Source organism: Camelus bactrianus, chromosome 6, assembly GCF_048773025.1.
Source record: "Camelus bactrianus isolate YW-2024 breed Bactrian camel chromosome 6, ASM4877302v1, whole genome shotgun sequence".
Classification (NCBI taxonomy): domain Eukaryota; kingdom Metazoa; phylum Chordata; class Mammalia; order Artiodactyla; family Camelidae; genus Camelus; species Camelus bactrianus.
The window spans coordinates 41,148,975-41,175,826 of NC_133544.1; the positions used below are offsets into that span (position 1 = coordinate 41,148,975).

The 26,852-nt window shown below is 33.4% G+C and overlaps 1 protein-coding gene across 8 annotated transcripts in view; it reads left to right on the forward strand.

The window, feature by feature from the left end:
- The window catches only part of DDHD1 (DDHD domain containing 1), a 70,427-nt gene that overhangs the window by 24,762 nt on the left and 18,813 nt on the right, over positions 1-26,852 (forward strand). For 5 of the 8 annotated variants that reach the window (XM_045522032.2, XM_074365508.1, XM_074365509.1 and 2 more), the window contains 7 exons: positions 4,281-4,382; positions 6,685-6,813; positions 7,898-8,045; positions 13,348-13,454; positions 18,367-18,473; positions 24,422-24,684; positions 26,058-26,133. In XM_045522032.2, the coding sequence (XP_045377988.2) occupies positions 4,281-4,382; positions 6,685-6,813; positions 7,898-8,045; positions 13,348-13,454; positions 18,367-18,473; positions 24,422-24,684; positions 26,058-26,133 (932 nt within the window). The remainder of the gene's footprint in view (positions 1-4,280; positions 4,383-6,684; positions 6,814-7,897; positions 8,046-13,347; positions 13,455-18,366; positions 18,474-24,421; positions 24,685-26,057; positions 26,134-26,852) is intronic. The other 3 variants (XM_074365511.1, XM_010962172.3, XM_074365513.1) reach the window with 1 other exon arrangement.

Consider the following 26,852-nt stretch of genomic DNA (forward strand, 5'->3'; position numbering starts at 1 on the left):
AAAAGAAGCAGACTACAAAAGAAAGACTTGCAGACATAGTAAACAGTCTTATTGTTACCAGGGAAAGGGGGTGGGAAGAGATAAATTTGGGAGTTTGAGATTTGCAAATGTTAACTAATATATGTAAAAATAGATAAAAAACAAATTTCTTCTGTATGGCGCAGAGAACTATATTCAAATTTTATAATAACCTTAATGAAAAGAATATGAAAACGACTGTGTGTGTGTGTGTGTATATATATATATACACACGCATGCATGACTGCGACATTATGCTGTACATCAGAAATTGACACATTGTAACTTACTATACTTCAATAAAATAAATAAATTTAATTAATTAATTTTGAAAAAAAGAAAACTCTTTATAAGTGCTCTGGGGAATTCCTAAGAAACTAAACAGAGTTCTTGCCTTGAAGGTCAGTAAAATAAAATACAAATTCCTTCTGACCTTATCTTGTCTTGATTAGGGTAACTGTAGCCACAAATACACTGGATATATTTATTATTTTCTCTGTGTTAATTTTCCTACTAATCTTAAAGTAAGTATTGGATTAAAAAGATTGATCAAAGTTCAGCATAACTCTTTTTATCATGGAAAGGTAATCCCCCAAAATATAATCATTTTTATTATTTTGCTTTCATCTTCTCTGAGAATTAAAAAATGATTCTCTTCCCACCCCACCTCCTAGGCTAGGAAGCACTTATCTAGCACCCTAACAAATGAAAGCCTAGAAGTTCACTGGGGAGAAATCATACAAATAAAATCAGGCCTTCAAATAAGTAATTTTATAAATACCTAAGTTTAGTACTAGAGTAGTACCTCACTTATTTTATAATTTTTCTATCCAAGCAGTAATGAGTAAAAAATGGTTGAACCAAATGGGTTAGTCCTGCACCTCCCTCTGGTCAAAAAATGCATAACCTCAATCCAATTATGAGAAGACATCAGACAGACTCAAATTGAGGGACATTCTATAAAATGGGCTGACCAGTATTCTTCAAAAGTGTCCAAGTCATAATTAACTAGATGGGGGAATCCTTTCACAGTGTATATCAGATCATCACAGTGTACACTTTAACTATCTTATAATTTTGTCAGTTGTACCTCAGTAAAGATAAAAAAAAAATTTGTGTCAAGGTCTGAAAGACAAGGAAGGACTGAGGAATTTGCCATAGTTTAGGGGAAACTAAGGAAACATGACAACAGAATTCAACTTGGCACCCTGGATTGGATCCTAGAACAGAAGAGAACATTAATAGAAAAACTGGAGAAATCTGAATATAGTCAGTATTTTAGTCAATAGTATTGTACCAGTGTTAATTTCTTACTTTTGATAATTGTACTATAGTTATGCTAACATTAGGAGAAGCTGGATGAAGGAGATATATATCCACACACACACACATATATATATATATATATGTATATAATAACTCTCTACTATTTTTGCACTTTTCTGTAGGTTGAAAATTATTCCACAATAAAAAGTTGTTTTGTTTTTTCTTAAGGCCAGTAGAGGAATTAAAATGGTAAATAATAATAATAATAATAAAAATAAATCCAAAAGAAAGAACAAAAAGAGAAGTAAGAATACAGATGGAACAAAGAAAATAAATGGGAAATGGTAGACCTAAATTCATGCATATCAAAAACTATAGTAAATACAAGTGAACTAACACTCCTATTAAAAGGCAGAAATTGACAGATTTGTTAGGAATGCAAGATCCAACTACAGAGGAGTTACACTCAATATAAAGTTACAGGCTGAAAGTAAAAAAGGACTTAACTGTTCAAGTTAATTTGGGGTGCTATGACACCACAAGTGTTGGTGGATCTCTAAAGATTTACAACATTTAACAATTTGGCATATAGTGTATATTTCTATCACTACTCCTGAATAAAGATATCCCAAACTGTGAATATATCATTTCAGAAGTCAGAAAGGTGATGAAGAGAAAGAGGATGTTAACCCTTTCTTACCAGCTTTTCTTTTACTCTCTTTGGTGACTGAGAGGATTCCTACCTTCTAGCTTTTAGTTATTAATTTTTATAAATTTATTTAATTTCTCTGAAGCCCAAAAAGATTTACAGGTGTTTTCTCATAGTTGGGCAAGCCTGCTTCCCCTGAAATTGAGATTATCCAGGTTGCCAGCTTTTATAAAGGGAACAGCTATAGAGTTGTTCTGTTCTACAGATTAGTATATCATCAGCAACCCCCTTTTTTGATGCTTTAGGAATTATATAATGAAGAACATTTCTTTAAGAGATGAATTCTAGTAAGGACGTTTATTGAAAACACTGTTTTAGTACTTTTAATCTTTTTCATTTCTGTGTAAGACCTTAAAACATAATGAAAATTTTTATTGTGTTAGCATTTTCAGTTGTATTTTGCATTTATGCATACTTTTGCTAACACTATATAAGAATTCTTAGCTAAACTTTCTTTTAGTGACCTTTGTTTGGAATGATGGTGAACCCTTTTTGTCCCCACTGTACAAACTAATGGTGGTTCCCCTAATTCTTTGCTTTGGGTTGAAAAAAAATTAACCTCTCTGCTACAGAATGTTATAACAAAGCAAATGATTTTCAAGTGAAAATAAGAATTAAATTTGAGAAGAAGGTAAAGAACCATGTCTATTTAATTTTGTGAAAATGTTTTAAATAAATGTTTATCTGATTTTAGTATATTGTATTTGTCTTTTTGTTAGTCCTTAAATTATACTATTCCTTCAGGAAAAAAGTTTTTACTTTTTGTGTCTTGACTAGTTTTTAGAAAGTGTTTATGTAATTGTAAAGTGTAATCAGATAGTCCATATGTTTCTCATTAGTTCTTTTAATAAACATGGAATTGTTATATGTTAGTTTTACTAGTAGATTTATAAAATCGAGGTTTTGCTTGAATAGTAAAGTCTCAAATTTATGCCAGATTTGATCTACTTGGATATGTTAGCTTTTTCCTAATAATTTTTTGGTTAAAAAATGTTTCCTGCAAATGGTACCTCTCTACTCCTCAGTAACTGACCAGAAGGCACATGAAAGAAGGAATATGTTCAGTGAAGAAAATTGCTTCGGTTGTCACTTTCCACACCTCTATGACAATGAACTGTTTTTATAATCCTGATGTTATAGCCCAGCTTTTAATCCTTGTCAGTACTTTTTTATAATTAACTAATTACATTTAAAGGTATTACGTGTCTTGTAAGCATTTCTCAGTTATCATTATCACATATCTTTAAATATACTTTATCTATATATACAACAGGTTTTTAAAAAATATTTGTAGTACTGTACAAGAATTAGGTATTGAACCTTTGAATGTCACATTAATGTAGAAGGGAGTGAGGATGAAAATCAAATGTATTAAAATATAAATTTGAACCAAATTATAAAATTCTGTGATTCATTAACTGAATTGTTAAGAAACTGATTTATAAGATTCAATTTTAAGTGAATTTTTTAAATAATTGCTTATTTAAAATGTAAAGAAATTTATTGATACATAACTAGCAATATTTGAGAGGGAAAATGTTGTCTTTAAGGTTATCTACATTTGCCAAATAACAAGTCTATGTCTGGCTTTACTCTGTGTTATGCTTTCAGGATGTCACAGCATACATTTTTTACTAATGACTTTTTTTTGTCATTCTATCACTAATAAATCTTTCATTATTTTATCACTGATAAATCAGTTCAAAGTAATTTTGAGGGGGAAGTTTCATTTTTTAAAAGTATTTTAACAACTTGAACAGAGCTGTGAAAAGAATGTTTTGTTTCTGTGGCAAGACTCTATTACACTTCAGTGTAATAGAGGGAAAGCATCTAGCGGAATGTATACTGTGGTATCAGGAAGGCTGCATTAGGTATTTTAAATGTTACTGCATTTTCAGTTTGCACATCAGATGTTGGCTGTGTCATAGTCACAAATTTGATGAGAGTAAATAACCTTAGTATTTCTTAAGCATACAAAAATGCCACATTCGATTTTTTTAATCCTATCTATACAAAGGCATTAAAAATGGTGATCACATAGTTGTCTTTAACTGATTCATTTAGGTATCATTTGCCTTTTTACTTTCAGTAGAAGTAGAGCATATATTTGATGAACATTATTAAACTATTTTGCTTCACTGATTTTTAATTAGAAATTATAGAAATAAGCATTTAGAATAATGTTTGTCAAATACAACTCATTTTTTTTAAGTTAATGTAGCAAAAAGGCAAAATGGCAGACCTCATTTAAAATTTACTTTGAAGCTCAGTGTTTTTGCTTTCTTAGTTGTCTACCACCTCCCTCCCTTCTCCCTCCCTTCTCTGTTCAAATGGAGAGGATTTAAGGAGAGTACAGATGCAGCAGGTCTTAAACGAAAGCGTTCCCAAGGTACAGTAATTGTAGTTTTATTTCTCCGTGTAGTTACATTCCTGGCTTGTAGCATTCAGTTGTGTTTATAGCATTCAGTTGTATTTAGAGCATAGAAATTACTAGTTCTTTAGAAATATTCCCATTGTGTTATTTTGCTTAGTGTTAATTATAAGTGGTGTGAACACTTGTAAATGATGTATATAGTCTGATAATGAGATGTTCACCAATGTTAAAATGTTTTACTTTAAGACAGCATTTGGATGATTTAGGGGGGAATGAAGTTTTGTTGGCTTAACATTATTCTCTTAATATCTTGGTCTTGTAATGTTAATGTTTTAAGCATATGTTGCTCAAAATTATTTTGACAAAAATGTGGTTTTGAAACATTAAGTTAAACAGTAAGTTAAAATACTGACGTGGATCAGACAGAATTAGAAAAGTAAATCATTGTTAAAATCTTGCAAAAGATTTTTTTAATTTATGAAAAGTCCTTTTATTTAAAAAGCCGAGTTTGTACGTTGGTTTTATGTTTTGTTTGCAACTGAAGATACTATTCATGTTTGTTATGTTAATTACATCTCAGTCTTATGTTAAATGTTAGTAATGTATCCTGGCAGGTAAGTAAGATAAAAACTGGCTTTTCATAAATTTTTGAAATGGCATTTATAACATGACTAAGAAGTACATTTTCCTAGAAAGTATTTGCTTTTCTCTGTATTTTAGTAGGGAATAGATTTTCACAGAAATGTCTTAGGATCTTAGATCTTGATCAGGACTATATCCTTTCATATTTAGCTTGAAGTTATTTTCAACCCATCTACAAATCAGAATTGTTGGACTCTGCCACTGACTAGCTTTGTGGCAAGTCACTTAATTTCTTGGTACCTCAGCATCTTTATATATAATGGGGGACAATATTTTGCTTAAAGAGGATTTTAAGAAAGTAAATTAGGCATGGTGATTTAAAAGTGCCTGATTTTCTGAAGGTGAGTATGTGAATTTTTCTTACCCTTGTACCAGAGATAAAGAGGAAAACTTTAAATCCTTCAAAATATAAGAATTCCCAGTTTATCCCTAACTACTGTATATAACATAGATAAACAACATAGTACTGTATAGCACAGGATACTATATTCAATATCTTGTAGTAACCTATAATGAAAAAGTATTTTCGTTTAAAAAATTTTTCATGAAAAAAGTTTTTTGAAGATGACACTAGCATTTATTAAAAACAACAAATCAAACTAATAAAAACCATGGGTGGCACCAAAGCTCACGGCAGGCGTTGAGTGAGTCTTCACTGATGGCAAAAATGAATTAGAAAATGTGTTTTAATGTATATAGGGAGTGGATGCCATCGCTCCCATGTCTTCTCATACACATACAAATATATATATGTATACGTATAACTGAACTATTATGCTGTACACCAGAAATTGAAGCAATATTGCAAACTGACTATACTTCAATTTGAAAAAGTAAAATATAAGAATTATCAAATTATGAATCGGTGGACATGTTATGACAGTGTTCTTAATCTGTTGCTTCCACAAACATTGCTAAATGTGGTATACCTCAGGCACTGTACTAGGGCTCTGTGTTTGTTGCTAGTGATACAGAATTACCAAAATATAGTCCCTGCCTTACAGAGTGTATGTATTCCTGAGGTATATAGGTTTGACTTTTTTTTTAGAGCTCACTTTCACCAAGCATACCTCAGTTACAGAAATGAGATAACCATATTGATTTGAGCACCATCGTCAGAAAAAACCTCTTTGATTTCTTTTTAAAACATCTTTCAACCTTGGAGTTCCGTTATAGTCAACAATAACCAGTGGTAACTGGTTTTAATATCCCCAAAATACCTTATATTCCAGTAAATTAGATTATTCTATTCCCAGTTTAAAGGTAAATTTTTTTCGTCTGAGTCTTGTCTGGTACTGAGTGAAATTTTCACAGACTGAAAAATAAAGTCAACAAAAGAAATGGAACTTAAGTTTCTATGTCACAGGTATTGGAGACTTTCATGAAGGTGTATATCCCTAATACCTAAGGAATGGTCACATCACCTGGGAAAGCAGTTCTTTAATAATCAAAACACATTAACTATAGAGGTTAAAATTGTAGTAGTTAAGCCATTTTATTTCATGTTGTTTCTAAGTCCCTATCCATTTCTTGTTTCACATAAATATATGTTTCAATGAAGTAGTTTTTTTATTGAACTGAGTTCAAATATTGATTCAAAAATCTGTGTGTTATAATTTTCACTCAAATGAAGTTTGTCTTGGACCTTCAAATTAGTTTTTCTTTTTTGCAACAGCTATTCATAGTTTCAAGTTGAGTCGAAACCATGTGGACTGGCACAGTATGGATGAAGTATATCTTTATAGTGATGCAACAACATCTAAAATTGCAAGAACAGTTACTCAAAAACTGGGATTTTCTAAAGGTAATTGTTAAATATTACTAGAGTTTGTCAAAATTTTGGGAATCTGACGTTCTCTCATATTCAAAATAGATTATTCAATTTTTATTTTTAGTATATTTTAAATATATATTAAATTTAGTGACAGTTACTACCCTGTTAAGCTAACTTTTATTAAGGTGATTGAGTTGACATGTATTCGTTAATGAATAATTATATATTTAGAATGATCTGACAAGATTAATAAATAACTTTTTTACTTCTAAAAGCACAAAGCAGTCAAACCTGAGGCAGTGATGTGTGATAAAATATGACAGTTGAAACATAGTGTCAGGGAAGATGAAGACAGGAGATTTTTCATTGGATTTAGTGAAATGTGGGTCATCGGTGACTTAGATGGATTGCTGGGGCAGAGCCACATTGGCATGGGGTTGAAGTCTAAGTAAAAGGTGAAGAAATGGAGGCAGTGAGAATAGACAGATCTTTAAAGAAGTTTGACTTAAAGAAAAGAAGGAATGGTATGGTACCTGGAGAAGTTGTGAAAGAATTATCAAAAAATAATTTTTTTCAAAACTTTTTGTGAAGTCTGATAATTTTTTTACTGTCTCATTTTTCATTCTTTGATAATAGATGTTCTTGAATACCTATTTATATGTTATGTTTATTAGTCAGTTGTTTTGTGAGTTACCTTCTATCTTTAGCCCATTTTGCTATTTGGCTAATTGTCATTTCACTTTTTGATTAGTAAGCTCTTTTTTTATACTTAGGTAGCTACCTTATTGTACGTCATATTTTGCAAAATATTTCCCAGTGTGTCATTCATCTTTTATCTTTGCTCTGTGATACTTTTTTTTATAGAGAAGTTTTTAATTTTTGTGTGTTCAGTTCATCCATTTTCCCTTCCTTTTGCCTTGTGGTTTCTGGCTCTACTGTCATGTTCAGTTCAGCACTTTGTATCAGAGCTGATCAATATGTATCATCTTACAAGTTATATCCCTCCCCAACCCAGTGAAATTTGTTCATAATATTCCTTTTATTTCTTACAATATATTGTGAAAATGCTATTTCTATAATAAATAATAAATTTAGAATCATAATTTTTCTATAGCATCAAGTAGTGGGACCAGACTTCATAGAGGTTATGTAGAAGAAGCCACATTAGAAGACAAGCCATCGCAGACTACCCATATTGTATTTGTTGTGCATGGCATCGGGCAGAAAATGGACCAAGGAAGAATTATCAAAAATACAGCCATGTGAGTTCTTTGGTGAATGCATTCTCCATCTAGTCAGAATTCATACTTTTGTTTCCAGAGGATAATAGAGTTTAATCACTACACCACATGTTTCTCCTGTGCCAACTAGTCTACTATTTCTTAAGTTAATGTGTGAAGTTTCTGGACCAAATTTTAAGAGTTATTATGTCTAGATGATGATACTGATGTTTATTTGATTTTTTACCCCTACAACATGGAGAAGAGGAGGGAAAGGAAAGCCTTTTTAGCTTAATACATTGCTCATATACATTAAACTGAGGTTGAATGGAAGAAAAAAAATCTAGTTTTAAGTTTGTATCTTCCTCTCTAAATGGCAGATACTGAGAATACCACAAAGTCACATAATTCTGAGAAAGCTAAGAATTGTTTAAGTTGCCAGTTAGCAGCTTAACCTGTCCAATTAATTACAACCAGAGAAATTGAACTCTAAATTTTACACAGAGAACAGTGGATGCTTTACCAACACACCAGGCAGGTTATTTACCTCATTTATTTATATGTATATTCAGCTTTATTCTAAAAATATATATAATATGTTGTGGGGAGAGGTGTTTGTGAGTGTTTCATAAATGTTTAGGATTCTGTTAAAAGGAAATCTTAGGGTTAAGGTTTCCACCACAAATTTGGCTCTAGCAACCAGTATAAAGAAAAATCTGATCGGGGGAGGGTATAGCTCAAGTGGTAGAATGCATGCTTAGCATGCACGAGGTCCTGGGTTCAATCCCCAGTAGCTCCTCTAAAAATAAATAAACCTAGTTACCCCTCCCAAAATAAAAAATAATTAAGTAATACAATAATAAATAAAATATTTTTTAAAAAGAAAAATCTGATCAGATTTATGACATGATGAGAACAAATGAGTTCATTGGTGAAAGCACAGTTTATCAGGTTCTGAAGCTTCAAATTTATTTTGCAACATCTCTATAATAATTCAGTGTTGAGTTTTGAGTTTTGTTTCACTTTTTATTAAAACACCTCTTAAAGCCAGCTGATGGATTAAAGTAAAAATACAATTCAATTAAAAAAAAATCTTTGTCAGATCCTGCCTGGCCACCCTAATTCTTGTCAAACAAATAGCTTATATTACAGAAATCTCTCCCTCTGATTCTGATTTTATTTTCTGATGATTTGCACATTACTTCCCACACTATTTAACTTCTTATGTCAAGATGCTAATCTTTTGCTTGGATATCTGGGAACCTGAGAAGTAGGTTTAATGACATATTCTCACTGGAGCTGTTGATAAATGGGAAGGTATCAGGTTGATTTCTTTGGCTGCAAGTGAGGGAAAACTTAACCCGGAAGGATTTAGTACCCATAAAACTGGGAAGACTAACTCTAAGATTTGCCAAACAAGTCATCAGAATCCAGTTTCTATCTGCTCTATCCTGCTTCATTTTTGAGCTATTTTCAGACATCTCCTGTGGCTCTAGATATGGTTTATATTATCTTGTGTTCAAGTTCAAAAAGGAAGAATAAGTCTTTTTTTTCCCCAGAAGTCCCTACTAGTCAATGCATTTCAGTGACTGATGGTGTCACATCCAACTGCCTGAATCTGTACATGTCCTGATACGATCAGCCAAACTCATCATCTTCCCACCCTAGAGTCAGTTGGAAGTTGGCTTCATCATAAGCATAGGGAGAGGTAGAGCCACAGATAAAAATCAAGAGCTATTATTGGAAGTAGGTTGAATGAGTACAAGGTGGCTCAAAAAAAAAAAACCAACAGTGTTCACTACAGGGAAGATTGCCATCATTCCTTCAGAGACAGGTTTAACTTGATGAGAAACGCCTCATATATGTTAGTGATTGATGGAAAATAAATAAAGGAATTCTGCTCAATAACAGATGGGAAAGTCTAGAGGACTTCCTACCCTTCCCCATGCCTTCTACCATTCCTAAGTTAGTTGTCTAGGACTTTAAAGAAAGTACAATTAGCTTCATCCTTGTTAGTGCCATTCTGAAGCTTGTTTTTACTTAACGTTTTGATTTGTGAGACTGCTATTGAAAAGAGCAACGTGGAATCAGGGGTTACCACACTCCACTTCTTTGGCAACCTTTTGTTCTCTAAGGATCTCTTGAAATCATGTCTCAGATGCCTGGAAATAGAGGTTTTTCCCCCTCTCACCTTATTTTAGTGAATATGCTAATGAATTCAAACTGATTTTAATCTATTTTGTTCCAGCAAAATATGTTTATTATTTTATATGGATTGAGAAAAAAGTTTTATAGACAACTTCTAGGAATATCAGAATTTGTTAACTAAATTGGATGAATGTATTTTAAATACAATTGGATTTATTTTTTGTGACATTTTATTGCAAGGGAAATTTTCATTGATCTTATATATCCAATATAATAAATTCATAATTTTAAGGCTATAATTTTAGAAGAATATGAAGAGACATTTAGTTAAGCCTGGCGGATTTAACACAGAAGCTTATTTTATTACCTCCTGAAACCTCACTGAGAATTTCATAACTTGCTACAAATGTGTAGTAATCAGGACATTGTGGCACTGGCTGTCATAAAGATATAGATCAATGGAATAAAATTGAGAGTTCAGTTGATTTTCAACAAGACTGCCAAAATAATGCAATGAGGAAAGAATAGCCTTTTTAACAAATACTAGAATACCTCGATATCCACATGCAAAAGAATGAAGTTAAACCCCTGCCTTATATTACATACAAAAGCTAATTCAAAATCAATTAAAGACCTAAATATAAAAATTAAACCTGAAAAACTCTTAGAAGAAAACATAGGAGTAAATCTTCATAACTTTGGATTAGGCATTGATTTCTGAAATACGACATTAAAAGTAGAAACCACTAAAGAAAAAAAGCTAAATTGGGCTTTGCCAAACTTTAAAACTTTTGTTTTTCAAAGGACACCATCAAGAAAGTGAAGACAACCCAAAAAATGGGAGAAAATATTTGCAAGTCATATGTCTTATAAGGGTCTAACATCTAGTTTATATTAAAAAACACTTATAATTCAATGATAAAAAAGAAATAATTCAATTTTTTAAATGGATGAGGATTTGAATAAACATTTGTCCAGAGGAAATGAACAGATGGCTCGTAAGCACGTGAAAAGATGCTCAGTGTTATTAGTCATTAGGGGAATGTAATTCAAAACCACGGAGAGATACTGCTTCATACCCACTAGGGTGACTCTTATCAAAAAGATGGAAAATAGCAAGTAGTAGCAAGGATGTGGAAAAATTAGGCTCCTCCTGTGTTGTTGCTGATGAGATTGTAAAATAGTACAGCTGCTCTGGAAAGCAGTTTGGTACCTCCTCAAAAAAGTTAAAGCAGTTTGGTACCTCCTCAAAAAAGTTAAAGCATATGAGCCAGCAGTTCCACTTCTGGGTGTATATCCAAGAGAGTTGAAAGCATATATCTATACAAAAACTTTTTAATATTCATAGCAGCATTATTTATAATAGCCAAAAAAATTGAAACAGTCTAAATGTCCATCAGCTGGTGAATGGATAAACAAAAGTGGTCTATTCATACAGCAGAATATTATTCAGCCATAAAAAGCAAAGAAGTACTGATTCATGATACAACATGAATGAACATTGAAATATTGTGCTAAATGAAAGAAGCCAGACACAGAGGCCATATATAATAGATTCCACTTATCTGAAATATCTAAAATAAGCAAATCCATAGACACAGAAAGTAGATTCATGGTGCCAGAACCTGGAGGGAGGAGATATGGGGCGTGACTACCATGGGTATGGTGTTTCTTATGGGAGTGAATTTAGCGGTGATGATTGTACAATTCTGTTATATACTGAAAGCCACTGTTGTTTTTTTTTTAAAAAAGAAAGAAAAAAAAGCTACTGAGATTGTGTCAAAAAGACATAGAAGCCAGTTTGAAGAGACTCACTGACTGAAAAAGGAAACAATTTGAGCATCAGTAAGGATAATAACTACAGTGGGTTGGAATACTTCAAATATGTTTAAATCTATGAGTAATGATGTCAAAAAATATAAAACCTCTAGCAACTCAGTATTTTGAAAATTATCAATAAAAAGGAAGAATTAACCATTTATCTTGCCTTTTCTCAATTCATACAGAAACTGTGTATTGCCAGGCAGCCAGTGTTTGATGTGAGGAAATTTCTCTTTCCAGAAGTATAAGGAATGATGGGATTTCAAAAGCATTCTTTTGCAAGCATAGGAAATTAATGGATCTAAGCAATGATTATAACTGCTAGTATCACCAAAAAGAGAGAAAACCAGGTGTATGTACACCTGGTTGATGCCAAAACAGTACAGCTTGAGTCTGATGAGGCCCCAGTATCTCACTGCTAAATAGGGAGCAAAGAACATGTTCAATAACACCATGGGGATGCAGTCATTAAAGATCAGACTCTGAGAAACTCCACAGGATACAAAAAGAATTACAAAGCCAAAAAAGAAAGGGATTTTTAGATTGAAAGACACTTAAGAGAGAAATCTACCAATTGGCAATGCATGAGCTGCATTTGGAGCTCAATTCAAAAGTGTAAAAATATTTTTATGTTATTAAAGGTAACATTTATAGTCTAACTGGTAAAATGAGATTGCTAAACTATGTATTTGCAGAAATTAAAGAATTATTAACTTTTTAGATATGCTAATAGTATTGAATAGGTTATGTTTTCCTTACATTTTAGAAATATAAACTAAGCTATCTACATTTGTGGTATCTGGGATTTGCTTTAAAATATGAGTGAAGGGTGCTACCAAACCATAAAGGGTTAGCATGAGGGTGTTTTCTAGGTGATAGAAGTATTCTGTACCTTCATTATGGCGGGCTAACCGTAAATCTGTGTGGCACCAAAAAGGGAAACAAGTCAGTTTTGCTGTACCTTAGTTTTTGAAATAAAATTTAAAAATCTATACTTTGAGGACAACCAGTAGAGGAATAAATGAAATAAGACAGGTTGCGATATGCTAACATTTGGAGCTGGGTGATAGCACCAGGGATATTTTATTATACTATTCTCTCTACTGAGGATTTATACATGTAATTATTTAGAATATAGTATGGAAGCTTGGAATATTTGAAATAATAGACGGCAAACTTAGGAAAATAGCTTTGAAATGAAGATGTCTTAGTATTGCAAACTGTTGCATAGTATAGCAGTAGTTGAAACAAAATTGGACAAAGCTATAAGCAAATGGAAGTGTTACAATTAAAGACATTTTATACCATGTTAATACATATGTGAAATTATTCTGGTAAGATTTTGTTTTGTTTTATTTTTGTTTTGCTTTTTTAGGATGAGGGAGGCTGCAAGAAAAATAGAAGAAAGGCATTTTTCCAACCATGCAACACACGTTGAATTTCTGCCTGTTGAGTGGCGGTCAAAACTTACTCTGGATGGAGGTACATTTTGTTTAAAAATTGAATGATTTAGTCACTGACAACAAAGTGTTGCTCATTGGGAATGAAGTGTCTTTGTCTTAAGGTATACTCTTGTTCTAGATTATTAAAGAAAATAAAGTCCATTGACTTTTAAAAATAATTACATCAACTTGGGCCATTTGGATTACCATATAGATTTCACAGATGGCATAGTTTTCATGCATGCCCTCTGTGGATTGGGGTGGGGGGAGTTTTTGACAGAAAAGTGACTTGTCAATATTTTTAAGACATTTGTTGTCCACAATTTCATATGATCTTACATTTTCTTCCTAATAATTTTCTTCCCTTATATTTGGAAGATAAAAATCTCAGGATTTTGGTTTTATTGTTGTACCTGCATTCCTTGGGCTGGTGAATTATAATTTAGCATAAAGAAATTCTATAATATATGCATCTTTCTTTATGCAAAACTCTGTCCTTTGAATGTTAAAACCATTAAAATAGAATGTTTAGGTTGATTATTTACATAATGTGAAGAATGAGAGAGTTGTACTAGACATAGTAGCAGCTGCTGTTTGTGGAGCCTTTACTGCGTGCCTGGTTCTCTGCAGTTTGTTTACGTGGAGTATCTCATTTAATTTTCTCACAGATCTATGAAATACATACTTTATTTTCTCTGTTTTGCTGATAAGGAGACTGAAACTCAGTAAAATGTGGATTTAACTAAGAATGGCAGATAGAATCTAGGTCTGCACAATGCCAGAGCCTGTGTTCATCACAGTGCTGAACTGCCCCCCCCCCCCGATGATTTCCAGGGTTTCTTCCTAGTCTGTGATTCTGCCTCATGGTCAGTTAGGAATGTCAGTTATAGCTTATAAACCAAAATGACACCTAAAAGTTGTAATGAGATTTTTAAAAAGAATGCTAGTGACCAAAGAAGGCTTCTCAGCAGCAACGGCTCACACATAAAGTTCTGGGGTAATAGCACTGTCTTTGAGCTTTTCCCATCCACCCAGATAAATTTTTCAGGCTGCTCAGGAACGTAGATAACATGGATGAATTAACATTTAATAAAACCGCTGAGTCTATAATTTTCTGTTATGTTTAAACTACTGCAATAGAATCTTAAAGGCATTATGCTGAGTGAAAGAGGTTAAAGGAAGAACACCACTGTTTGTTTCTGTTCTCAACACTTCTTATACCAAATGTGTTGGGGATTTTCCCCATACCAACCAAATCTTTAGTTCTTGATAGACATCAGTGGGGTAGCCTACAGTTTAACTCTTTTCCTATACCAGCTGCCCAAAGATAATATAGACAGGTTAAGGTCTCAGTGCCACAGGACTGCCCCCCACTTCAGATGCTGCTCACAAGTTCCAGATTGTCCCCTGTAGTTGTGACTGACTGGCTATAAATTGGTGGGTCCCATTACCCCATCTTGAGGTACAGTAATTTATCAGAACAACTCACAAAATTCGGGGAAACATTTATAGTTGACCCTTGAACAATGTGGGCATTAGGGGTACTGACATCCCCCTACCCCAGTCAAAAGTCCAAGTATAACTTATATTCTGACCCTGTGTTCACAGTTCCTCATCTGCAGAGTCAACCAACTGCAGATGGCCTAATACACTGTAGTATGTATTTATCAAAAAAAAAATCTACATATAAGTGGATCCTCAGAGTTCAAACCCATGTTGTTCAAGGATTAACTGTACCTACATTTACTGGTTTAAATTACATTTACTAGTTTAAAGGATATCACAAAGTATACAGATGAAGAGCTACATGGGGCAAGGTATAGGGAAGGGGTGCAGAGATTTGTCCCCTTCAAGTACACACCCTTCCGGTACCTCCATTTGTTCAACAACCTGGAAGCTCTTCAAACCCTGTTTATTTAGGGGTTTTATGGAGGTTCCATCATGTAGGCATAATTGATTAAATCACTGGCCATTGGCAGCTGAGCTTAACCTCTAGCCCCTGTCCCCTTTCCAGAGATTAGGGGATGGGGCAGAAAGTTCAAAATTGGTTCCTCTGGCAACCAGCCCCCATTCTCCAAGAGTCACGTCATTAGCATAAACTCAGGTATGATTGACCAAGTCTCATGAATAATAAAAGACATTTGTTTTACCCCTATCACTCAGCAACTTAAAAGGGTTTTTGGAACCCAGTGCCAGAACCAAAGGCAAAGACCAAATGTGTATTTCTTCTTATATCACAATATCACAGAAGTCAATCTCAAAGGTTATATAATTTGTGCTTCCATTTCTATGTTATACTGGAAAAGACAAAGCTATAGGGACAGAGAACAGATCAGTGGTTGCCAGAGTTTGGGGGCAGGGGGAGTTGAATTCAAAAGGATACATGTGGGAGTTTTTTAGGGTGATGGAACAGTTCTGTATCTTGATCATAGTGGTAGTTAGGCAAAAGTATATATGCATTAAATTTTTCTATAGATTCTTTTGTATATTCTTTGTAGATAACCATATGACCTGCAAATGAAAACAGATCTTTTCCATTTCTTAAAACTATTATTTCTTTTTCTTATTGTACTAAGTTGGCTAAGACTTCAAGTAGAATATATGTTAAAATAGTAGACATCCTATAATAAAAGCTCTCCAGAAAGTGAGCATAGAGGGAACTTACCTCAGCATATATAGGCCATATATGACAAGCCCACAGCTAACATTATACTCAATGGTGAAAAAACTGAAAACATTTCCTCTAAGATTAGGAACAAGACAAGGATGCCCACTCTTGCCACTTTAATTCAACATAATTTTGGAAGTCCTAACCATAGCAATCAGAGAAGAAAAGGAAATAAAGGGAACCCAAATTGGAAAAGAAGTAAAACTGTCACTGTTTGCAGATGACATGATACTATATAAAGAAAATCCTAAAGAGGCTACCAGAAAACTACTAGAGCTCATCAATGAATTCAGTAAAGTTGCAGGATACAAAGTAGTATACCAAAATCTGTTGCATTTCTATACACTGACAACAAACTGTCGAAAAAGAGAAATTAAGGAAACAATCCCATTTACCATCCCATCAAAAAGAGTTAAATACCTAGGAATAAACCTACCTAAGGAGGTAAAAGATCTGTACTCAGGAAACTATAAGACACTGATGAAAGAAAGTAAAGACGACAACCAACAGATAGAATGATATACCAGGTTCATGGATTGGAAGAATTAATATTGTTTAAATGATCATACTACTCAAAGCAATACACACATCCAGTGCACAACGCCTATCAAAATACCAATGGCATTTTTCACAGAACTAGAACAAATAATTTGAAAATGTATATGGAAACCCAAAAGACCCTGAATAGCCAAAACAATCTTGAGAAAGAACAACAGAGCTGGAAGAATCACACTCCCTGGCTTTATACTACAAAGCTACCATCATCAAAACTGTAAGATACTGGCACAAATACCAACACATAGATCAGTGGAAATGAATACAGAGCCCAGATATAGCACATGCACTTATGGTCATCTAATCTACAAGGGAGAAAGAAAGAATATACAATGGAGAAAAGACAGTCTCTTCAATAAGTGGTGCTGGGAAAACTGGAGAGCTGTCTGTAGAAGGATGAAATTATAACATTCTCTAACACCATATACAAAAATTAACTCAAAATGGATTAAAGACCTGAATGTAAAATCAGAAACCATAAAACTCCTAGAAGAAAACATAAGGGGAACACTCTTTGACATAAACCATAACAATATTTTTTTGGATCTGTCTCCTAAAGCAAAGGAAGTAAAAGCAAAAATAAACACAGGAGACCTAAGTAAACTTAAAAGCTTTTGCACAGCAAAGGAAACCATCAACAGAATGAGAAGACAACCTGTACATATAATGTGAGAAAATATTTGCGTAAGATATGACCAATAAGGGGTTAATATCCATCAGTTCATGTAACTCAACATCAAGAAAAACAAACAACCCAATTAAAAAATGGTCAGAAAACCTGAATAAACACTTTTCCAAATAAGATAGAGGGCCAACAGGCACATCAGAAGATGCTCAACATCATTAATCATCAAAGAAATGCAGATTAAAACCACAATGAGCTGTTATCTCACACCTTTCAGAATGGCTGTCATCAATAAGAACACAAATAACAAACACTGGAGATGATATGGAGAAAAGGGAACTCTCATACACTGTTGGAGGGAATGTAAATTGGTGCAGCACTGGAAAACAGTATGGTGGGTGGTTTCTCAGACTAAAAATAGAACTATCATATGACCCAGCAGTTCCACTCCTTGGTACATATCCAAAAACAACCTCACTAATTCAAAAAGATATGTATACCCCAGTGTTGATAGCAGCATTATTTAACAGTAGCAAAGATATGAAAGCAACATAAGTGTTGCTAGTAGGGGAGGAACAAGTTTAGTGGGTAGGAGATTAAGAGGTATAAACTACTCTGTATGAAATAAAGAAGGTATGAGGATATATTGTACAGCATAAGGATTATAGTCAATATTTTATAATAACTATAAATGGGATATTACCTTTTAAAATTGTGAATTACTATGGTGGACACCTGAAACCTACATAACAGTGTACATCAACTATACCTCAATAAAATTTTTTTTTAATTTTTAAAAAAGAGAGATACCCCTAGCTTATTCCTGATTTAAAGGAAATGTTTTTAACCTTTCATCACCAATGAGTGAAGTGATGTTTGTGGTAGGTAAATTGTCTTCACTATTTTTGAATATCTATAGTAAAATATATATATAGTGAAATAAATAGTAAAATTTCAAGAAGAGAAGGTTCATTAGATTCATAGCTAGTCTTGAATATTTAAATGTTAACTTAAAACACTGTTATTTCAGAGAATGTAATTTTTTTCACAATTTTTCCTCAAACAGATCTTCTGTAAGTTTAATTTTTTTTTTTTAATTTGTAGACACTGTTGATTCCATTACTCCAGACAAAGTACGAGGTTTAAGGGATATGTTAAACAGCAGTGCAATGGACATAATGTATTATACTAGCCCACTTTATAGAGATGAAGTAAGTATCATGATTATCTTCTTTCTATTGGGTATTTTTTAGAGTGATAGCATATGTGTCCTGAATTTTAACAGTTTATGCTTTTTTTCCCACAAGCAAAAATTATAGGAATCCATTAATCTATAAATAGCCTGTAATTCATAGTGTATTTGATAGTCTTAAACTACACATTGGTACCCTTAATAAAATGGATAATCTTGGAAGTGAGAGATTGGTTAGAAAATAGGTCTTTAAAAAATATCAGTTTTCATAAATCTGATTAATAACTGGGTATTTTCCTCACAAGAGTTTTAGACACTTAGAAATGTCCTTTAGATGTTTTGTATATAATAGACTTGCTTCTATCGTGTCATTTCTGTAGTGGATTTGTACAGTTCTCAAGTAGTAATGTTGCTGATAAATCACAAAAATAACCCTAAAGTGGCAGTGGTGGGTGGGGTGGGGGTGAGGGGTGAAAGTTTGCTCAGAGGGATGAGAGAATCTCTGCTAGCGCAGTTTGTCACTTTATCGGTAAGAGAAGAATTGTGTTACGTGGAAATAACTTAATTACCTAACGTATTAATTTGTTTAATCCTTACCCTATGAAGTAGGTATGATTAATATCCTCATTTGAAGGATGAAGAAACTAGTACAAAGAGTAATTACCAGTAGAACTCTGTACAGCTCCAAGCCAGTCCATTTCTGATTTTGTTCATTCAAAGTAATTTCTTAACTTCATCCAAGATACCATTTACGTATCTTCATTTACAAAGTCTACAGAAATGTTTGTTAGTTGCCATAGAAACTTCCTTCTCTTCCAGCTACCATCCCCTTAGGATTTGTCTTCATTCCTTTTGCTGTATTCCCTTCATTGCCACATACCAGCATTGGGCAAAGTCTGCCTTGATGTGATAGAGAACAGTAAAAGAAGCTACAAGGAGAACTGCTATTCTGGACTTAATTCTAACCAACAAAGTAGACCTAGTTGGTGAAGCAGAGTATTAATAATTTACATGTTCATAGTCCTTTAGAGTGTACAGCGGGCATTGTTACATAGGGGGTGGGGGGAAGGAAAGAGATTGGCTGAGAGCATATTAGTGTACACACACACACACACACCCATCCATCTCTATATACCTTACACAGATACAGACACACACACACATACAGTGAGTAGTACTCCTAAGAAGGTATCCTGAGTGTTCAAAACTAAAATGTTCTGAGTCATGTCCCCCAAAAGTAATAATAAGTGCTTTTTTAAAAGTTTTAAGTGGAATTAATATCCGGAAAAACTAAAAAGGTTAAAGTGTCAGGCTCAGAGCTCTGGCCATTGGCAAATGATGACTGAGAAAGTGATCACTTCTTATTTTGCTCTTATATCTTCAAAGATAGTTATCCTCAGGATGGGGTCAAATAAGACAGATACTCAGTAAGAAAAGGAAACTGATAGCTAAGATAAATGAAATGGAAGTGTTTTAAATTTGTTGGTTTTTTGATCCAGTTGAATTTCCTGGAAAAGTGCTGACAGCCTGTGACTGAGATTCATCAGCAGTGTTCAGCAGTGTTTCCCAAACATCCCTAATTTGAACAGTCACTTGTGGTGCTTATTAAAAATACAGGCAAAAAAAGAACCCCATGGGGGGCACTGGAATTGAGAGTATTAATGTGAATGTATGATTTTGAAAATACGTGAATGTATATAGATAACATCTATGTAATTTAAACATATTTTTAAGCACATAGAAGTATATACATGCATATATTTCCTACCTTTGTCCACTGAAAAGGCCAAGAAGCAAAGACACCCCAGTCTAATGAGCACAACTAGCACCTAGATCTTTGCCTCTGGTACTGTTATTCCCCACTAAGAAAAACTAGAGTTTCTTAGGAAAATGGCTGATTGCTGGGCAGGAGCAGGATAGGTCCAAGTCAAAGCTGGAACAACTTGTTTTGACAAAAAGTAGAAAAATGCTCAAAACAAAAGGACACAAAAGTCAAATTAAAAAAACAGATCCCACTGGCCAAGTCTAGAACAATTTGAGCACCAAAAAAATTAAGTAATTGTTATTACTTATTGTAAGGAATTGTTAGTAGTACTTTTAATATAGATTTTAATTCTATATTAAATATAGAATTATAATAAGGATGTAGGATTATAATAAAGATGATATACTAAGGAATTCTTAATCATTGAAAAATGTCTAAGTCCATATTGATTATAAATAGATAAATGGAGGAGCAAGGAGGTCCTTTGCCTACAGTAGAATGCCAGGGGCTTACTAGCAAATGTGGAAGGAATGCTGGAATTGAAAGAGTCTCATTTTGCAGCTATCGTGGTGGATCAGGAAGAGGACTGGACTAGAATCATCAGTGGATGCTGAAATGAGGGCAGATTTTTTATGAGAAATGGATTATTTGCATGGTCTTAAAGTGTATCCTCTCAGACTGCAGAAAAGTAAATGATGGGGAAATCAAGCAATGTCTTTACTGAATGTTCTGAGGGACACCCAGAGAAAGACACAGCATTATTTACGCAGTATTCCAATTATGAGGACACATCAGACAAACTTAAAGTGAGAGAATTCTTAAAAAAAAAAAAGTAGGAATGAGACTATATTCTTCTAAAATGTTGACATAATAAAAGACAAAGAATAGATATGGAAACTGTTACAAATAAGGAGATTTGAGATACGATAGCTAATTACACCTCATCCTAGCCGTACCCTGTACTGGATGAGGGAGGTGCTACAATGGATATTATTAAATCAACTGACAGAATTAAAACGTGGATGGTAGGTTAGGTAAAATATTATGTCAAAGTAAATTATAACATTGATAACTATGCTATGATTGTGGAAGAGAATATTCCTACTCTAATAAAGAACTAGGTAATAACTAAACCTGCCTTAAAAATATAGAAATGTCACAAGGAAAAAAATTGTAAATAATATAAGGTGATAGATTTTAACTAAACTAACTGTGGTAATCATTTCATAATATAAACATAGATCATTTCACTGTACACCTTACACTTATGCAATGTTATATGTCAATTATATCTCAATAAAACTGGGGAAGAAATGTTTTTAAATGAAAGTGACCACTTTAGTATGGAGATACTCACTGGGGTAGATGCTGACTGGCTCACCATAGGTGTTATGGAGGCAACTTTTTTCATCACAGTAGTTTAAATTAGATCGTCTCTGAGGCCCCTTTTTACTCAAGATTCTGAGATGCTCATGTGAGGACCCCAGTTAGTGATTGTGCAAATAATCACTAAAGAGCCATGTTTAGGGGGAAAGTTTTGCATATCGATCAGTACTTCTCAAGTCATACTTCTGAGGACCAGTTTTTTTTTAAAAGAAAGTAATTCTAGACTATCAGGATATCATCGAGAGCCTTTGGCTCTTTCTTCAACCCTAAATAAAGTAACATGAAAAATCCAGAGAAAACTACATCTTTTGTACATCTGAACTCTCTTGTCAATGGCTTTTTAAAATAAAGAACTATGAAGAAAATTGTCATGGCCCTAACTTGCCATTGTTACTTGAAAATTATCTAATTGATGTATATGAACTCTTTAAATTACTTTTTCTCATTAAAATTTCCTGGAGTAGGGAGAAGGACAAAGGATTAATTATATTCTTCAGCCATATTTTGGGTGTTTGGATTTTCTCTTGAAGCTACTGGGTTTTTTTCCTTTTGGATTGATTTTCTTCATAAATTTTAATTTTTATCCAGTGGTTATGAGAATTAGAAATGCTTTTAAAAAAAAACTTTTGAAAAGCCACCCAGTGCCTGTTGTTTGTGTTAGCTGATTTGATTAGATAATATTGTAGAGCTAATGAAATTAAGATCACAAGTTATATCATTAATCTTGGTTCAGATATCCCAAATGAATATGGCTGGTCACAAGGGGATCCTAGCTGGGAGAATATAATTGGATCAGAAAGGAGAAGGGGAAAAACAAACCCTAATTAGAGTAGACTTTTTGGATACAAAATCGAGGTGGATTTCTCCTTTTGCTGCTGAGTGGATGATTTATAAAAGTATTTAGAGGTAGTGCAAAGCCGTTTTAAAAGTTAGCTTTCAAAATCATAATGTATCGACCACAAATGTTCTTTATATGTACGCTATAAGCAAAGATTAAAAATACTATACTATCTAGATATGTTCTAATAAGGAAAAAGACCATTTCTATTCATGTATATGATTATTAAAACAGATGAAAACATCAACTGTTCAGAAACTATCCATTCTAGGTTTCAGTCCATGGTGAAATACTGTAGTGTCAAATAGGCTTTCTCTGTCTTGGATATTTACTCTTGTTTTGTTAACCAGATATGGTTGCTAGACTAAGAAAATGTTGGGTATAGTGAGTGATGCTTTAAATTTTTTTAATGTGAAATAGGTTAACCACTGGTAGGTCTTTTCCCTTTTTTCAACTTTAATTTGGGGGGTGGCTGGTATTTTTTAAAAACAAAAAGATTGAGTACCTTTTGCCAGAATACTTAATTATATATCTTTTAATATTTCTAGACTTAACATGGTAAGAATCTTAAAATCAAGGCTTTCAAAAGTAAAAACTATTAGCAAATGTTGCTTTTAAAGGAATTTATTTATTTGAAACATTAGCTTTTTCTATACTTCCCTTCATGTAGATTGTAAATCAGGAAAATGAAAAAATTTTAAGGGCTAGTTCATGTTCTTGTCAAAGCCAAGTCCAAAGCTTTGTTATAGCTCCCTTTGAACAGAGCATGTAATTTCACATCACACTGCCTACTTCTTAAATTCTGTTGACTAGAATTACCATGTCTTAGAATATTTTCATATGCATTTGCCACTAACTTGTAGTCCTCAGAAGTGCTGGCTAAGAAACTCTGGGATGGAGCCCAGCAGTCTGTATTTAACAAGCACACTGAAAGAGAATTATTACACTAAAGCATGGAATTCTTTTGCTTTTCCCAGGAAAAAGTAAAATGTTCAGTGAAAGTAAAATTTTTGCATTCTTCCCTAGAGAAAAGGCAGCTTGTCATCCTTCCTCATGTTACCAGCTCATCTTGTCCATCTCTTCCTTCACTGGCTGAATATATTTCATCAGACCCAATACGTGGTTTCAGTAGCTTTAACCAGACCTCAGTATTGCATTGTAGAACTGAGACATCAGCGACCAGAGAGAGTACCACGCCTTCATTCACGTTACTGCATTCGTGTCACTCCTGTCTCTGCCAAATATGAGTGCTCAGATAATTTTCAGTTTGTGTCTGCTAAATAATGTTCAGTGAAACCTGATGAAGGCTAGTTGTCTCTTGAGACAAAATAACAAGATGAAAATGGAAACAATGCATAATTAATGTTTGTATGCCAGAGTAACAGCTGGCATATTAAGAAGTACTGAAATGAGAAACTGAATATCAGGCAGCAAGTTTATAATCAAATAGAAGTAAGCAATGATAGGAAGAGAAAAGGACTGCCTTAAAACTCAGTCAGAGCCACATACGGATTTGAGTAACAAAAGAACCTTATTCTAAAGCTAAATTTCAAAGGAAACAGTTTTACAAAGAAAAATTCCCACATTATTTATTAACCTCTAAACCTGAAAAAAGCCCTGCTTACCAGCCATATAAAACAACTTTTTGCTCATACCTGTGTTACCAACTTAATGGGAATTTTGGAATATCAAGTAGATCAACATTAGCTTTTTCTTCAATCATACAGTGGCCTTTTATTGCATTACTCTTATTTAAGTGCATAAGGTAATAATATATATAATATGTAGCATATGCAGTATGTTAGTGACTGTTACTATATACTTAGATAGTCTTTTCCTAAAACTTACTGTGGCTTAAAAACTAGAAGATACAAGAATTTAGGGTTGCATATGAATGCATTGCAACAAAGAAGAAATTTCCAGGGCTCTTTAGAAATCTTACTAGACATCTAATTTGATGTTTTCTTATTTCAAACAGCTAGTTAAAGGCCTTCAGCAAGAGCTGAACCGACTGTATTCCCTTTTCTGTTCTCGGAATCCGGACTTTGAAGAAAAAGGGGGTAAAGTCTCAATAGTGTCACATTCCTTGGGATGTGTCATCACTTATGACATAATGACTGGCTGGAATCCAGTTCGACTCTATGAACAATTGCTGCAGAAGGAAGAAGAGTTGCCTGATGAGCGATGGATGAGCTATGAAGAGCGACACCTTCTTGATGAACTCTATATGACCAAACGACGGTAAAATGCCCTAGTCTCTTAAAGGAATTTTAAATATCTTCATGGAATTACCGGACCTCCAAGGAGAAAACTTAAAATTTTCATAATAAAGAAAAAATACATTGTCTAGGGTACAAAGTTTATTAGATAACGCCTAATCAAGCTAGAGACTATTAATTTTCATGCTAATTACGTGTTTTCCTATAGCATAAAATAGTCATCTTTTTTTTCTTTTGTCTCTTCTTCACAGTTTGTTAGAGTGAAATCTAAAACTTATTCAAAGCTGAGTCACTCTCTAGAGTCCTTATTGAAAATGTTTACCAGTTTGTAATCCTTTGTAGTTTTACTAATCTTAGAGATGGGCCTTTACCTTTCTTATTATTCTGAAAATAATTTTAAAGCTCTTTTTTTCTTGAAAAATATATTTTTGACATTTACCTGATCACTTTTGGCCATCCTGATACCATCTTTTAATTCTTTGCTACATTCCTATCTTCATCTCTAGTTAGATGCTCAGTCTTTGTTCTCTTAATGATCATCCAATTAATTCTAATAGAACAATGAAAAGTCACTCTTTTTGATAGTTAGCATTATATAAAAACAATCAGTTTAGTTGACTTAAATTTTTACTCAAGAAGCATTGAATTTCAGTCTTATAGAAGTTGTCTAAGGATTTCATTTACAATCTTGTTACATACCATAGTATAGATACACACATTTATAGTGTCAAAATAATTGATAGTTTTGAAAGAAAATGTCATGTTGGCAAGGCTCAGAGCTGCATTTTAGATGTGAAAGCTAGTAAAAAAGAATTTTTATAACAGGCTTAGGAAATGAACTGCACCTTTTCTTTTAACTTAGTTCCATTGTTTATTAAATGTAAGTAGATATGAAACACTAATAGGAAAAAATTGAAATAACTTCATCAGCAAAGAAAGGTTTAATCTGTATGACGTGGACAATTACACAGTTGTTAAAAAGATTGAAGTAGATCAGGAGGCAATGAAGTGAAAAGATCTCTAAGATTCATCATTAAGTGTAGAAAAAGGACAGACATAGAAATAGTGTATATGGTATGAACATTTGGTATGTTTTTTTTAAGGCATATACATACTTGGATGTTCCTTAACATTTTACTAAAGATTTCCCCCAGAAAGCTATTAACAGCATGTATTGTGAAGAGTAGGAGTACTTGTACTAATTATTCTATAAACTTTTATAGACTTTTTATGCTACAGCAGGTACATTTTTAAATACTGTCAGTTAAGGATTAGTTTGAGGGATTGGATACTAGGTCTTCATTGTCTTCTTTATGCTTTAGGGAACTAGTGAGCATCTAATACTTATAAAATTTATAAATATGAATGTGTGCATAATCTCATACTCCTTCCTAGGCTGAGAGAAATAGAAGAACGGCTACAAGGATTGAAGGCATCGTCTATGACACAAACACCTGCCTTAAAATTTAAGGTAAGGAAAGACAGATGAGATTTTCATTTTTCATCTCAGTTGTTTTTCAAACAGCATTTGAAGCATGATGTTAGGGTTCAAATGAAATCCTAATTATTCTTTCAAATGAAGATTCTTTCTGAATACATGCAGTGTGAAAAGAATGGACGTGATGGTTTCCTAGCTCTCAAAATGCATAACGCAGTGTTATTGGTTGTGGAGGGATACAACTTCATAGCACCCCCAAGAAATATCAAATAATCTCAAATAGTGAGACAAGAAACATAGAGACAGATCTTGGAAATATTTAGTATTTAGAATTAACAAACTTTACTGACCAACTAGTTGTATATGGTAAGAAAAATAAGTGGAATTCTATCAGTGGTGATTCCAGGGATGGAAAGCTGACATTTCGGTCAGTCAGTAATGTACGACAAAAGCACAAGCAGAGGGTGCACCAGTTAGTTTGGACCAAGGTGGGCAAACCAGTCTGGCTAGAATATACAGGACTTGGCATGGGGGCTGTGGGGAAACAGGAAGAGCTTAAAAAAAAAAGGGGGGGAACTTGTATTTGATAAATGCAGTGGAAAGCTTTTCAGGGTTTTTGAGCATCGGAATAGAGCTGTCAAAAGCAATGGTTCAGAAGAATAAAAAGTGGCAGGGAGACGCTGACATTGACCTAACTATTGGGAAGGACACAGCCTATAGCTAAATAACAGTCTGTTTGCAGTGTTAAATGG